This window comes from Macrosteles quadrilineatus, unplaced genomic scaffold (assembly GCF_028750875.1).
Source record: "Macrosteles quadrilineatus isolate MER2022 unplaced genomic scaffold, UCM_ALF_1.0 Scaffold_4__1_contigs__length_99947679, whole genome shotgun sequence".
NCBI lineage: Eukaryota > Metazoa > Arthropoda > Insecta > Hemiptera > Cicadellidae > Macrosteles > Macrosteles quadrilineatus.
The window spans coordinates 21,876,076-21,889,533 of NW_026542597.1; the positions used below are offsets into that span (position 1 = coordinate 21,876,076).

Genomic DNA, 13,458 nt, shown 5'->3' on the forward strand with positions numbered 1-13,458 from the left:
TGACAAAACACATATAAACGTTCAAATTAGCCTTCTGGATTCTTATAGCCATGATTGACCAAATTCTTTTGCAAATCAGTTGAGGACAGTTTTATTTTTAAGTATATTTCATATGTATAGGTCCAGTGTAAATTTTCACTGAATGTGAACAATGCAACAGGAAAGTTTCGCTGTCATTAAATACATTGGTGGATCCTCTAATTTTGGATGAGATTTAAAATCAAGAATCAACAAAAATAACCTAATCAATAAAATTCAACAGCTGAGATCAAGATTGGAATTCATTAAGCTGACTTAACTGAAAATTAAGACAGAATTTGACTTGAAAATCTTGGTTTTGAAAAAGCTTTATGTAATTTGCTCAAAATTGTTTGTAAAATGTTAAAAAACAATGATAATACAAGATTAATTGAATAAACCATTTTAAAATTGTTAGCAAACTATGTTGCATGATTATAAAGTATTGCTATGTAAAATTAAAGATACAATGAAATGTTTGAAAACAATTCAAGCTGATCCTTTGTAAACAAAACAAATAATCCATCAGGAAAACATAATATGAAATGAATAAAAATTTGTTGTAAATTAATTTTTACCTCCATTTGTTGGTAAGTAATTACAAGTTTTTTTTCCAATTTTTTACTATTAGTTAGTGCTAATATTTGGACATAGTTTGTAATTTTGCATAATCAAAGGGGTTTTTGTTTTTCCTTGCTTTACAGTATTAGCATTTATTTTATTTGTTACTGGGAACAAGTAGCATTACTTTTGAATTCCAAATTCCCATCCTTTCGAGGTAAAGTGGACCAAATTCACATTGTTGACTATAAGTTTTCAATAATTTCCAAACAAAAAAATTATGAACCAATATGGTCTTGTTTTGTTTATATAGCCTATTTACTTCTCCCCACAGGATTCATAAAAATGGAAAATTAATCCTACACCTACTAATAGGGCTATCTTTGAGTAATGTAGTCCTCTCACTCCAGGATTTTACGTTTTTACATGTTTACATCAGGGTCTATTTGAACTCTATGTTCGAAGTAATAATATGTTTTAAGTTTGTATAGCTCCGAACAAACCTTCCCGGTATATGAAAAACCATTATGTTTTTAAAGAGGCGTTCTTGTGTGTATAAACATTGGAATATGATGATATATCAATTTTTGAATTTTTTATGATCCAAATCATCAACGTTGTGGTCAGGGACAAGTGTTCGGTCTGGAATTTGTGATTAACGAGAATCACTATATTGTTTATTTAGGTTTTCCTTCCACTACTCTTATTATTATAATATTCCACAAGACTTGATAAACCATAATTAATTTTTTAAATGTAATAGTTTTACACATAACTCCTATATACACTAAAATCTTATACATCCTACGGAGTTCACTTTTCAATATGCAGATGATACTGCTTTAATCTGCACTGAACAAAAAACATTGGATTTTAAACAAGACTTAATTACTAATGAGTTTCAACTCCTCGGGGACTGGTTCACAGCAAATGGTCTATCTATGAATGTGTCAAAGACACAACTAATTCACTTTTCAGTTGCTAATGAGAATCGAGACATTGCTGTAAACTTGAACCAAACATCAATATATTCTCAAAACTCGGTCAATTACCTGGGAATTGATATAGATTGGCAACTTAATTGGCAAACAAACATTAAGAATCTATCAAAGAGACTCAGATCAGCTATACTTGTTCTTCGGGTAATTCGACATTACAAATTTAGACACACAATTAGCAGTATATCACGCTTATTTTTCTTCCATCATGAATTACGGTTTAACAGTATGGGGTTCTTCTAGTCATGCCGAACAAATTTTTATCCTCCAGAAAAGAGCAGTTAGAGTCTTAGCCAAAGTGTCTCGAATTACTCACAGTAAAGAGTTTTTCATTCAGTTTAAAATTCTTACTTTGTATAGTTCTTATATCTATAAACTGGCTTTAATGGTTAAAAGTGATTTTGACACATTCATGGAAGATCAACATGAACATCCTCATAACACTAGATTTAAAAACAATATAAAACCAGTTATTACCTTCTTCAATTAGGGACACTGATTCATTCCCTAAATTCAAAAATAAGTTAAAAAACTTTCTTTTGGAGAAGGCCTTCTTCTCATTGGAGGAATATATGGAAGCTGTGTAGATGTTAAGGCTCAGCATATAACATTTATTTTAGTAATAGTTTTAGTATAGAGACTATAAATTATTGTAACAATGACGAATCACCTGTCTGAATATTATTATGTGATTATTGGAAAATAAATAAATAAATAAAATAAATAAAAGAGATTTTTTTCAGCTTTTTTCAATTGTTTTAGTTTTTTGATTTTTTTAGAAATGCCAAATATATAAAAGTTTAAAGAGCTGTTTATTGTAAAATGGACCTAAAACTGAATCTATTTACAGCAAAACATATTTATAAAAATACCATTAACTATTTTTAATATTCATTTTTACGTTCGTTATGGTCATGACAGAATTTTGTGTTTTTCCGTCAAATATGCTGTATTATTAAACAACCACCAAAGATATTGAGTTACCATAGACATTTTATGAAACTTAAAATGGCAATGAAATAAAAAAAATAAAAAAAGTTCCAAAAAAGAGAAAAAAAATATTATTAAGTGCTTTTCTTTTAAACGTATGTTTTTTACTTTTCACTCTTCTACATCCTTTGGTAAACCGAATCAAAACTGATATAAAGTGTTTCCTGTCGGTAACAAAATCAACACAGCATAACCATTCATTGAAACCTGTAGTAAAGAAAAGATAAGAGGTGATATTTGAAGATGGAATTCTTACACAATTGTATCCTACGTATCACATATTTTTGTAGGCCACGTAGTAAATAAAGAAATATAAAAGTTTAAGAATCCATGCAGTACTTGCTTTTAATTTGTTCTTGTTTAGACTTCTTTAAAGTGAATAAACTGATTTCATCTACCAAGTTATTTATCGTAGAAAGCACAGACAAAGTATGTTGGTCACCATTGATGAAGTAAAAACAAAAATCTCAAGTTTCTCTCATCTAATTGGCGAACACTACATTGACAACAACAAACATTCTGGCAGAACTGATGAAAGAAAACTGCAAAAATCATTGAATGTGTTGAGTCCTTTGTTAGAGTCTTTGTTGAGTTTACCTACCTCTAATAGGTCACAGTTGTCAAAAAAGTAGCCTATTTAAAACACATTTGTAAAAACGGTTGAGTCTCTTATTTACAATCTGACTGAAGGAACAGCTGTTAAATAACAATTCACATTTAAACCGTTATAAGAGAGCTGGTCATAACTGGATCTTTGAAAATGTACTCTAGATATGAATTAAACGCGCGGAGAGTAAAGCTCTAAAAGAAATTACCTATTTAATTACTATTTAGAGGTGCGCTAGACGCTAGATTATATAGATCTCTGTAAGTGGTTTAAATAACTTTATTATTGATATCTTAATCTTATATAATTGCAATGGTAACTAGTTTTTTTCTTGTATCCTCCAAATTTTATAGCAAAATCAAACGCTTTTATGTGCAAGTGGTCCAAACCCATTAAGTTTAGTGGATATGCAGGGAATTGAACCTGTCCCTCCCGTACCAAAGTCAGAGAGGCTAACCACTAAGCTGACACACCCTTTGGTTCATAATGGAACCATCATCAGGCATCACAAGGACTAAAGCATAGTTTTATATCATCATATTGTCAAACTGGAACACTCTTTACAAAACAAACACGCATGACTAGAACAATTACGAAGCAATCAGCAGTAGTTTTGGTAAGGACTGCTGTCACTGTGGTTGCTGAAGCGTGCTCGTTCTTATGAGCAGCAGTGAGTGTGTTCCATTCCAGTGTTTGTGGCTTTGTGTATGAAATCAAATGTGTTATCTTGGACCACACATTGTTTATTTGACTGTCTTATAAATTCCAAATTCCTCTATTGTGTTTGTCTAAAACTTATATCTTGGTAATTCGGAGAATCTACTTTGAAAATGAAAAGAATCTGTAATATCTCTCGATTACACTTGGCTTACAGTGAACTTCCCTCATGTATACCATTTTTTTAAAAGATCCTTTAAGCATTGTAGAACATGTGAGTGTTACTCTTTACTCATGAGGAACAATTTTTTTCTTTCCAGACACGTTCACTAACACACACACTGTGTTATAACATGGTCCAACCAACTGAAAGAGTGTTTTAAAGTGCTGGGCAATATTGAAGTGGTTCGGTAGCTAAAGAGGAAATAACGGAATCCAAAAATGGAGGAGGCTAAGCCTGTAGTGTTAACAAAGCCTGTGAGAGGAAGAGAAATGCTGTCCAAAAAAGGCCCTTTACATAAAGTTGCCCCTGCTGGATCCATTGAACCTGAAAAGCACGATAAGAAAAGAATTGAGACATACTACGAGGGTTATGTCGACGGTCAACTCTTCTTGGTTCCGGACAGTAATCTAGAAGCAATGAAGGATATGATTAATTTCAAAATGAGACCAAAGACGAGCATAAGGTACAAACACCAAACATCCTACGACATCCAATATTATGACCAGTTTACAGAAAAGCTGAATGAGTTGTTGTCAAAAATAGACGACTTCCATGATTCTGGAGATATGGACCCTAGAAAGTCCACTGTGAGAGAAAGTTCTGACCTCAGCATTGAGAGCTCCGAGGATAAAGGAAAACCGGAAGAACTGGCAGTACTTAAAGAGGAAGTAGAAGAAATCAAAAGAAGTACAAGTAGCAAAAGGGAGATGGAGGATGAGGCGAGAAACACTAAGAGAATTGAATATGGTACAAGTGACAATACAAGCAAGGTAGGGGAAATTGAGGATAAAGTGAGTGTTAAAGAGGATGTTGAAGAAAGTAAAAGCAAAAAAGAAGAAATTAATGAAGAACCAATTGTTAGCACCGAGTCAATAAAAAGTGAAATTGAGCAGATTGAAAAACCAATTGTTAGGACCGAACCAATAAAAAGTGAAATTGAGCCGATTGAAAAACCAATTGTTAGGACCGAATCAATAAAAAGTGAAATTGAGCAGATTGAAAAACCAATTGTTAGAACCGAATCAATAAAAAGTGAAATTGAGCGGATTGAAAAACCAATTGGTAGGACCGAATCAATAAAAAGTGAAATTGAGCCGATGGAAAAACCAATTGTTAGGACCGAATCAATAAAAAGTGAAATTGAGCAGATTGAAAAACCAATTGTTAGAACCGAATCAATAAAAAGTGAAATTGAGCGGATTGAAAAACCAATTGTTAGGACCGAATCAATAAAAAGTGAAATTGAGCCGATGGAAAAACCAATTGTTAGGACCGAATCAATAAAAAGTGAAATTGAGCGCATTGAAAAACCAATTATTAGGACCGAGTCAATAAAAAGTGAAATTGAGCCGATTGAAAAACCAACTATTAGGACCGAGTCAATAAAAAGTAAAATTGAGCAGATTGAAAAACCAATTATTAGGACCGAGTCAGTAAAAAGTGAAATTGAGCAGATTGAAAAACCAATTATTAGGACCGAGTCAATAAAAAGTAAAATTGAGCAGATTGAAAAACCAATCGTTAGCACCGAATCAATAAAAAGTGAAATTGAGCAGATTGAAAACCCAATTATTAGGACCGAGTCAATAAAAAGTGAAATTGAGCAGATTGGAAAACCAATTGTTAGCACCGAGTCAATAAAAAGTGAAATTGAGCAGATTGAAAAAGCAATTGTTAGCACGGAGTCAATAAAGAGTGAAATTAAGGAGATTGAAAACCCAATTGTTAGCACCGAGTCAATAAAAAGTGAAATTGAGCAGATTGAAAAACCAATCGTTAGCACCGAATCAATAAAGAATGAAATTAAGCATATTGAAAAACCAATTGTTAGGACCGAATCAATAAAAAGTGAAATTGAGCAGATTGAAAACCCAATTGTTAGCACCGAGTCAATAAAGAGTGAAATTAAGCAGATTGAAAAACCAATTGTTAGCACAGAGTCAATAAAGAGTGAAATTAAGCAGATTGCAAAACCAAATGTTAGGACCGAATCAATAAAAAGTAAAATTGAGCAGATTGAAAAACCAATCGTTAGCACCGAATCAATAAAAAGTGAAATTGAGCAGATTGAAAAACCAATTATTCGGACCGAGTCAATAAAAAGTGAAATTGAGCAGATTGAAAAACCAATCGTTAGCACCGAATCAATAAAGAGTGAAATTAAGCAGATTGAAAAACCAATTGTTAGCACCGAGTCAATAAAGAGTGAAATTAAGCAGATTGAAAAACCAATTGTTAGGACCGAATCAATAAAAAGTAAAATTGAGCAGATTGAAAAACCAATTGTTAGCACCGAATCAATAAAAAGTGAAATTGAGCAGATTGAAAAACCAATTATTAGGACCGAGTCAATAAAAAGTGAAATTGAGCAGATTGAAAAACCAATCGTTAGCACCGAATCAATAAAGAGTGAAATTAAGCAGATTGAAAAACCAATTGTTAGGACCGAATCAATAAAAAGCGAAATTGAGCAGATTGAAAACCCAATTGTTAGCACCGAGTCAATAAAGAGTGAAATTAAGGAGATTGAAAACCCAATTGTTAGGACCGAGTCAATAAAGAGTGAAATTAAGCAGATTGAACAACCAATTGTTAGCACCGAGTCAATAAAGAGTGAAATTAAGCAGATTGAAAAACCAATTGTTAGGACCGAATCATTAAAAAGTGAAATTGAGCAGATTGAAAACCCAATTGTTAGCACCGAGTCAATAAAGAGTGAAATTAAGCAGATTGAACAAACAATTGTTAGGACCGAATCAATAAAAAGTGAAATTGAGCAGATTGAAATCCCAATTGTTAGCACCGAGTCAATAAAGAGTGAAATTAAGGAGATTGAAAACCCAATTGTTAGGACCGAGTCGATAAAAAGTGAAATTGAGCAGATTGGAAAACCAATTGTTAGCACCGAGTCAATAAAAAGTAAAATTGAGCAGATTGAAAAACCAATTAGGACCGATTCAATAAAAAGTAAAATTGAGCAGATTAAGTCTGAAATTGTAGAAGAGTTAGAAAAAGAATATGTTTCAGTATATCCTAAACCATTTTCTGGATCACAGTCCTCTAGATCAGATGAACTAGATGTATCAGATGAACCTAAGGAAGAATTGCCAAGTCAGATTTGCAAGGTGATACAAAATGAAAATAAAGCTGACCACCTTCGTATCAGGTTTTTAATTTCAGGACATTTCAAAGATGGTGAAGGTCCTTTATACATACTTCAAGAACACGATGGAAAAAACAATATATTCCAAGATCAAAACTCAGATATTATGTCTTCTCAAGAAAACAACAATACAAGTGTATTTATTTCTGGAAAATTATACAAAGAAGCTATCTTAGTCGAGCCGGTCGATGGTTCTTCGTTTTTGAATACTAAACCAGAAAAAATCATTATTGATGAGAACAGCAAAACATTTAATAACTCTTTTGAACATGTCTTTGACAAAGAATACTGTAGTATCCTGTTAAAGGGGGAATTTATCAAGAATAAAAACAATCAATTTACTCCAAGCTTATCACTTTGTGTCAAAGAAAAGTCTTTCAACTCTGAAAGCAACAATGGAACGGCCAGAAATACACGTTAAATGAAGCATAGTGTTTACTGTGTGATATTTACTTGTAAAATATACGAAATTTAATCATTAGCAGAAATTAAACGAACAAATTAGTCTTCTTATTCATTTAGTGGAGGTTCTAACAAAAACAAAAAATCCTATGAAAAATAAACAAATTTACCAAATTTTATGAATAATTTATACAAGCAAGCAATTAATCTACTACATAGAAATAACCTAAGAGACAGGTACTGTGTTCAGTACTTTGTTTTATATTATCCTTCTCTTCCCGTTAGGAATGATCCAAACCCTGGTCTTGTTAACATATAATGTCGACCTCTTGTTAACAAATATACAACTGTCAGTAAAGATTAATGTATTTTTGCCTAATGACGGGAAAAATACATCACCTGGGTCCAGAATCAAAGCTACGACCTTCAAACTTAAAGACAAGCATCGTGATAACCACGTGGCTGTTTTTATCGTGGTAGCCATTAGGCACATTTAGGCACATTACGCACATGTACAAGTGCGTACATGAAATACGAGTAGTTTAGGTTTTTAAACTGAGTAAAACAATATATAATTTCTTCAATTTTTTTTCTGATCCGTCCAGGACTTGAATGTTAACAATGGACGAGTGATTGATACTTCTCAAGGGGGGTTCATTAATAAAGAGTACCAAGTGTAACATACATACAAGTTTTATCATTGCTGGATACGGTAAAATTGTATTTACAGTGCCAACTGAAAAATCTAAGTTCTTTAATGTCTCCTAATCAATAAGATTTTTGTTGAGTACAAAAAATCTTGGATTTTTGTCTTAAAATGTTTTTAAATTCAATAAATTATGCCTCACTTGTTGATAATTTTATGGTAAAAAACAGCAAACGCATTTAGGTTTTTAGTAATCTTCTAATTATTAGTTTGGGAGGTATTCAGTCATCAAATAGATGAGGGGTGTTAAATATGCTTAACACGTTCGTGGTGGCATGGCCACACTGTGCCATCGCCATCGCTCCTAATGGGTGTGCTCGCTCCCAAGCTGCGATGAGGCACACAATGATTTATTTTTAAGCCAGGGTTAGAGCTAAATCTTGAAACTCCCTCCAGCACTGCTCAATAGTATACTGTATTTTGTGACAACTTGAGTTTGCACTGGACAGTGCTGCTTAGACGGTAGGCGTGGTGCTCTCAGTAACCAAGTCTCTAGTCAGTGTCACGGTCGAACACTTGCGCAACTGATGTTTTGATCGCTGTTAGTTTTTCTTCAAAATGTCGGACCCAGTTGATTTGGACTTTGTATTTAGTGACGGGAAAGGTTGGACAAGTGACGATGAAACTGACGTTAGCAGTGAGAATGTGAGTGATGATGAAGATATGATGTTTCAGGAATGGCCGTAACGTACAAAGAAACCCCAGCCGCCACGAACGTGTTAATATATATTTTACATTTTTCTATTACAACCTAATGTAAGAACTTTTTCACAAAAAATAGTACAAGTATGTTCTTATTATCCCATATGTTTATTGCATTTTTTAGCTATGTTTGTACGTAGCTAAAGGTATTGTGTTAGAATGAAAGAAAGAAATTAGAAGAAAGAGTTCAATAATTGCTAAGCACAGTATTGAATTGGTGTAAATAATACAATTAATAAATAAATACGAATTCTATTGTAGTTTGGCTTTACAGCAATATACAAAGTCAAATATTAAGCTAAATTAAATCTAAGTTATGGTTTACAAATACACTACAAATGTATGTCACTGTTTTGCAGTTACCACATTATGTACCTGCCTTATTTTCTTTATTCACTGATCGAAGTTCATTGATAGTATAAAATACGTTTATATAAGATTGTATAACGTTATGGGAATTATTTGAAAATCGTCTAAGCTAAAATTTAGTTATATATTATCTATAATTTAGATGTAAAAATGTTTGACTCATTGAAACATTGACAGAACGAAATGGTTTATTTAATGTTGTGCCCAATGGTTTGTCACAATTTCATGAATTATCTATAAAATATGAATAAACATATCACATATAAAGTTTCAATATTTTAGGCGATGATAATTTAGGTCGATCTGAAATAAAGTTAAATTACTGTAAAAAAACAAAAACACTTCAAAATAAAAATATTTGTGACTATTTACAGGTATTCTAAAGCAGTTTAAAATTTTCCTAATCTATTTTACAATAGAAGATATAATTCTAAAAATGGATGACTACGTAGAACCGGTTGTTCAAGAAAAGCCTATGAGAGGGAGGGAAATGAAGACTAATATTGTTCCAACAGACATGTTTGATACGATGAAGTTATTCTCAAGCAAAAAAACACATAGGGATACGAATCTAGTTCCTGAATTACAAACAAAGAGTGAGAAAACAGCTGAGTTATACCATGAGGGCTATGTAGACGGAAAACTGTATTTGGTGCCCGACAGTAATCTTGAAGCAATGAGAGACATGATCAATTTCAAGATGAAACCGAGAAGGAGTACTCGTTACAAACATCAAACATCGTTTGAACTAACTGATTATGACCATTTTCGAGGGAAATTACACACTCTTCTGGAGAAGATAGAAGAGGTTGAGTCCGAATCAGAAGAAGAAGAGGATGAGGAAGAAGAGAAAGAAGAGGAGGAAGAAGAAGATGAAAAAGAGGAAGAGGAGGAAAAAGAAGAAGCGGTAGAGGAGGAAAAAGAAGAAGAAAAAGTAGAGGAGGAAAAAGAAGAAGAAAAAGTAGAGGAGGAAATAGAAGAAGAAAAAGTAGAGGAGGAAAAAGAAGAAGAACAAGTAGAGGAGGAAATAGAAGAAGAAAAAGTAGAGGAGGAAAAAGAGGAAACAGAAGAAGAGGAGGAGCACAAAGAAGAGCTTCCTTTATACCCAAAGGAAGAAAAAGTAGAGGAGGAGGAGGAGGAAGAGGAAGAGGAAGAGGAAAAGCCACCTCTAAAACCAATGGCTCCAAACTGTTTACGATTCCTAATATCTGGGCACTTCCAAAAGGGTAAAAAACCTATATACATAATACAGGATTATAGAGGGGGACCTGACTTGTTCAAAGATCAAAAAGCTGACTTTTACACCAAACAAAAGGAGGATGATGTTGACCTCTGTATAACTGGACGATTCTACGATGAAAGAATCCTCGAGGAGCACCAAGGCAAACCAAAAGCTTTAAATATTAAACCCTACAAAATATTAATTGACGAAAAAACTAGTAATGTATATGATGATTATTTTGAACAAGTTTATAAATTCAATTCTGCTGATGTTTCATTAAAAGGCGAATTCATAAAGAGTAAAATCACCAAAAAAATTACACCTTTTCTTACGTTAGATGTCAAACAGAAATATCCAGCTGAGCCTAATATCAAAAGCGAAGGGGAAAAGAATTATAATGGGAAACCATCGACAGCTGTTTTAGTATATAAACCGGAATATAACAATCCGTTTGCCAAAGGTGACAAAAATCAAAGTACAGCCTCAGTGTTTAATGGCCACGATACTGCAAGTGATGCATTGGTGTTACAATCTACAATAGCAGTAATGCCTGCAATAATAGATAGAAATGAACATCCATCAAACAATAAAGTTGACAAAAACAAGGAGGATAAAAAACGTTCCAAACCTGATATCAATGAATGTGATCTAAAGACAATAGTAAGTGTAAAACCATATGATATTTTTGCGAGTCAAAAATTAGCAAAAATGATCAATAACAATACATGTAACCGAGAGGAAGTAACGAAAGGAGGACAAATAGAAAAAATCTCATCCGAAAATACAATACTCAGACAATGCTCAAGAGACTTGGAGGATGAATATGACTGCAACAGAAAGAAGCTGAAAAAGAAAAGAAAAGAAAAGTCTTTACAGAGTTTGTCCACAACAACAGAAAGTATTTCGTTTCCAATTCTTCAAGATAAGAAAACTATTTAGTAAATTTTGCTTTTGAAAAAATAAAAAAATATAAAAGAAAGACTTAGTTTCTTAAATAATCTTGAAATATAAGTTATAACTTATGTTATTGTGGTCTAAAAAACATTATTTACAAATACCTAAGTTCCCTCTACATTATTAAATTGAATCTTCCTTTTTGGGCATTATAACTGAAGTATACATCGGATTAAATTTATGTTTGTTCAGATAGTTATGTTTATAATATGGATTGGTAAAATATAAAGATGTGATAATGAATTCAATCATTAGGAATAAGGAATTCAATCATTTGTTCCATTGGATCATACTTCAAAGTAATCCTAAGCCTAAGAGTCAGGTTTGGTTGTTTTTATAAATGAACAATACTCCAATACAGAATGCTATCAAACTACTTTCCAGCATGAATTATTTCCGTTACGTTGCAGTTTTCTTACATTGCAATATAGTTCTCATTTGGTTTGTACTGTACATTGCACGTGAATTTTTTTGGCTCAGCGACTAGATTCCTACGAGTTTATATCTAAAATACCCCTATAAGTTTTTTGGACAATCCACAAATATATTAAATATTAATTTCACCTTTTTTATGAGGTCTTTGGCCTCTTTTATTCTTGAATCTTCCTGTACATATGGATCTCAAAGGCCTGCATTCAAGCAAAGTCCTACCATTGACTATACGACACTGAAGGAGACGTTCCATCTAATATGGACCAGCTGTCGCTATTTTTTTACTACAAAAGAACGTAGTTGTGTGAGCAAGTCACAGTATGCGTTAGGGTCTAAAATAATTCCATTTTGTACCTTATTTTTTTGCTGACCAAATTGATGGGTCATAACAGAGTTGCTATGGCTCACAATAAGTCATTCCATTAGTTTAACATGGTAAAAAGGTTTGTGTATTCAACAGAAATTACTAATACAGTTCCGTGCAATCTGTTCTGTGACTCACATCAACTACGACGATTTTGATTTTAAAACTGGCGACAACTTTAACACTGGGATGAAATGTCTAGTTGTATCAATTGTCAAGGTAGTATAAAATAGTAAACAAAAAAACAAAAATAGTAAACAAAATAGTAGTAGTAGTAGTAGTAGTACAAAGTGAATCTATTAAACCAAAATACCTTTGTTGACAGATAACAGAAAGATGTTTAAGATATTACAGTAGTAAAGAAAGCTGTATTTTTTTCTGTGTAAACATTTGATATCTAGAGATCAATCTCAAATATCTATTTTAAACTTGCAGAATAAAACTTTTTGATCAGTTCTTACTAATTAAACCTTGTTTTTCAGGTTTGTTCAACAATATTATTGTAATAGACAGAACTGTAAAATATAAGTTACAAGCAACAAAATATCACAAACCAAACCATATAGGTGAAAAAATACTAAGGAACTAACAAGAATTCCTCAAAGAAAGCGCTGAGGAAAAAATAAAAAACGTCAGCAGTAGCAATAGCACAAAATAAGAAAAGAATTCAAAAAATCCAAAATGCCTACAAAGGGACCTTTGAATTCTGAAATAATCTATTGAAATAAAATAGCCCGTCAACTTAAAACTCTTACCATTGTCATTGAATTAATATTTATAAAAATTAAAACAGTTTTACTTACTGAAGAGACCAATAAAATATGAAAATACAATGATCATTGTTCCTATGAGAATGCAATCCTCGATGTTTCACAAATCATAAACAAATTGAACTTTAAAGTGATGGATGGAGACTTCATAGAAAGAGAGGATGGAAAATTATGTCATGAGGCTTCTTGCACAAAGGTTAAGAGAAACGAGTCAAAGGGGAAATCACTTCCTCCCCTACTGAATAAGAATATTGAATACATCAGAGTGTCAAAGGAAAATAATGGGGAAAACAAAATTGGTTTCCTGCAACACTGCATAA

At 32.5% G+C, this 13,458-nt stretch overlaps 1 protein-coding gene across 1 annotated transcript; it reads left to right on the plus strand.

The window, feature by feature from the left end:
• The first annotated feature begins 532 nt into the window (after positions 1–532).
• Positions 533–12,980, plus strand: LOC128992801 (FK506-binding protein 5-like). The gene is made up of 4 exons (XM_054416540.1): positions 533–608; positions 4,152–7,165; positions 9,771–11,516; positions 12,851–12,980. The coding sequence occupies exons 2-4, from the start codon at positions 4,273–4,275 to the stop codon at positions 12,955–12,957; spliced, it is 4,746 nt and encodes a 1,581-aa protein (XP_054272515.1). The 5' UTR covers positions 533–608; positions 4,152–4,272; the 3' UTR covers positions 12,958–12,980.
• Positions 12,981–13,458: the final 478 nt, after the last annotated feature.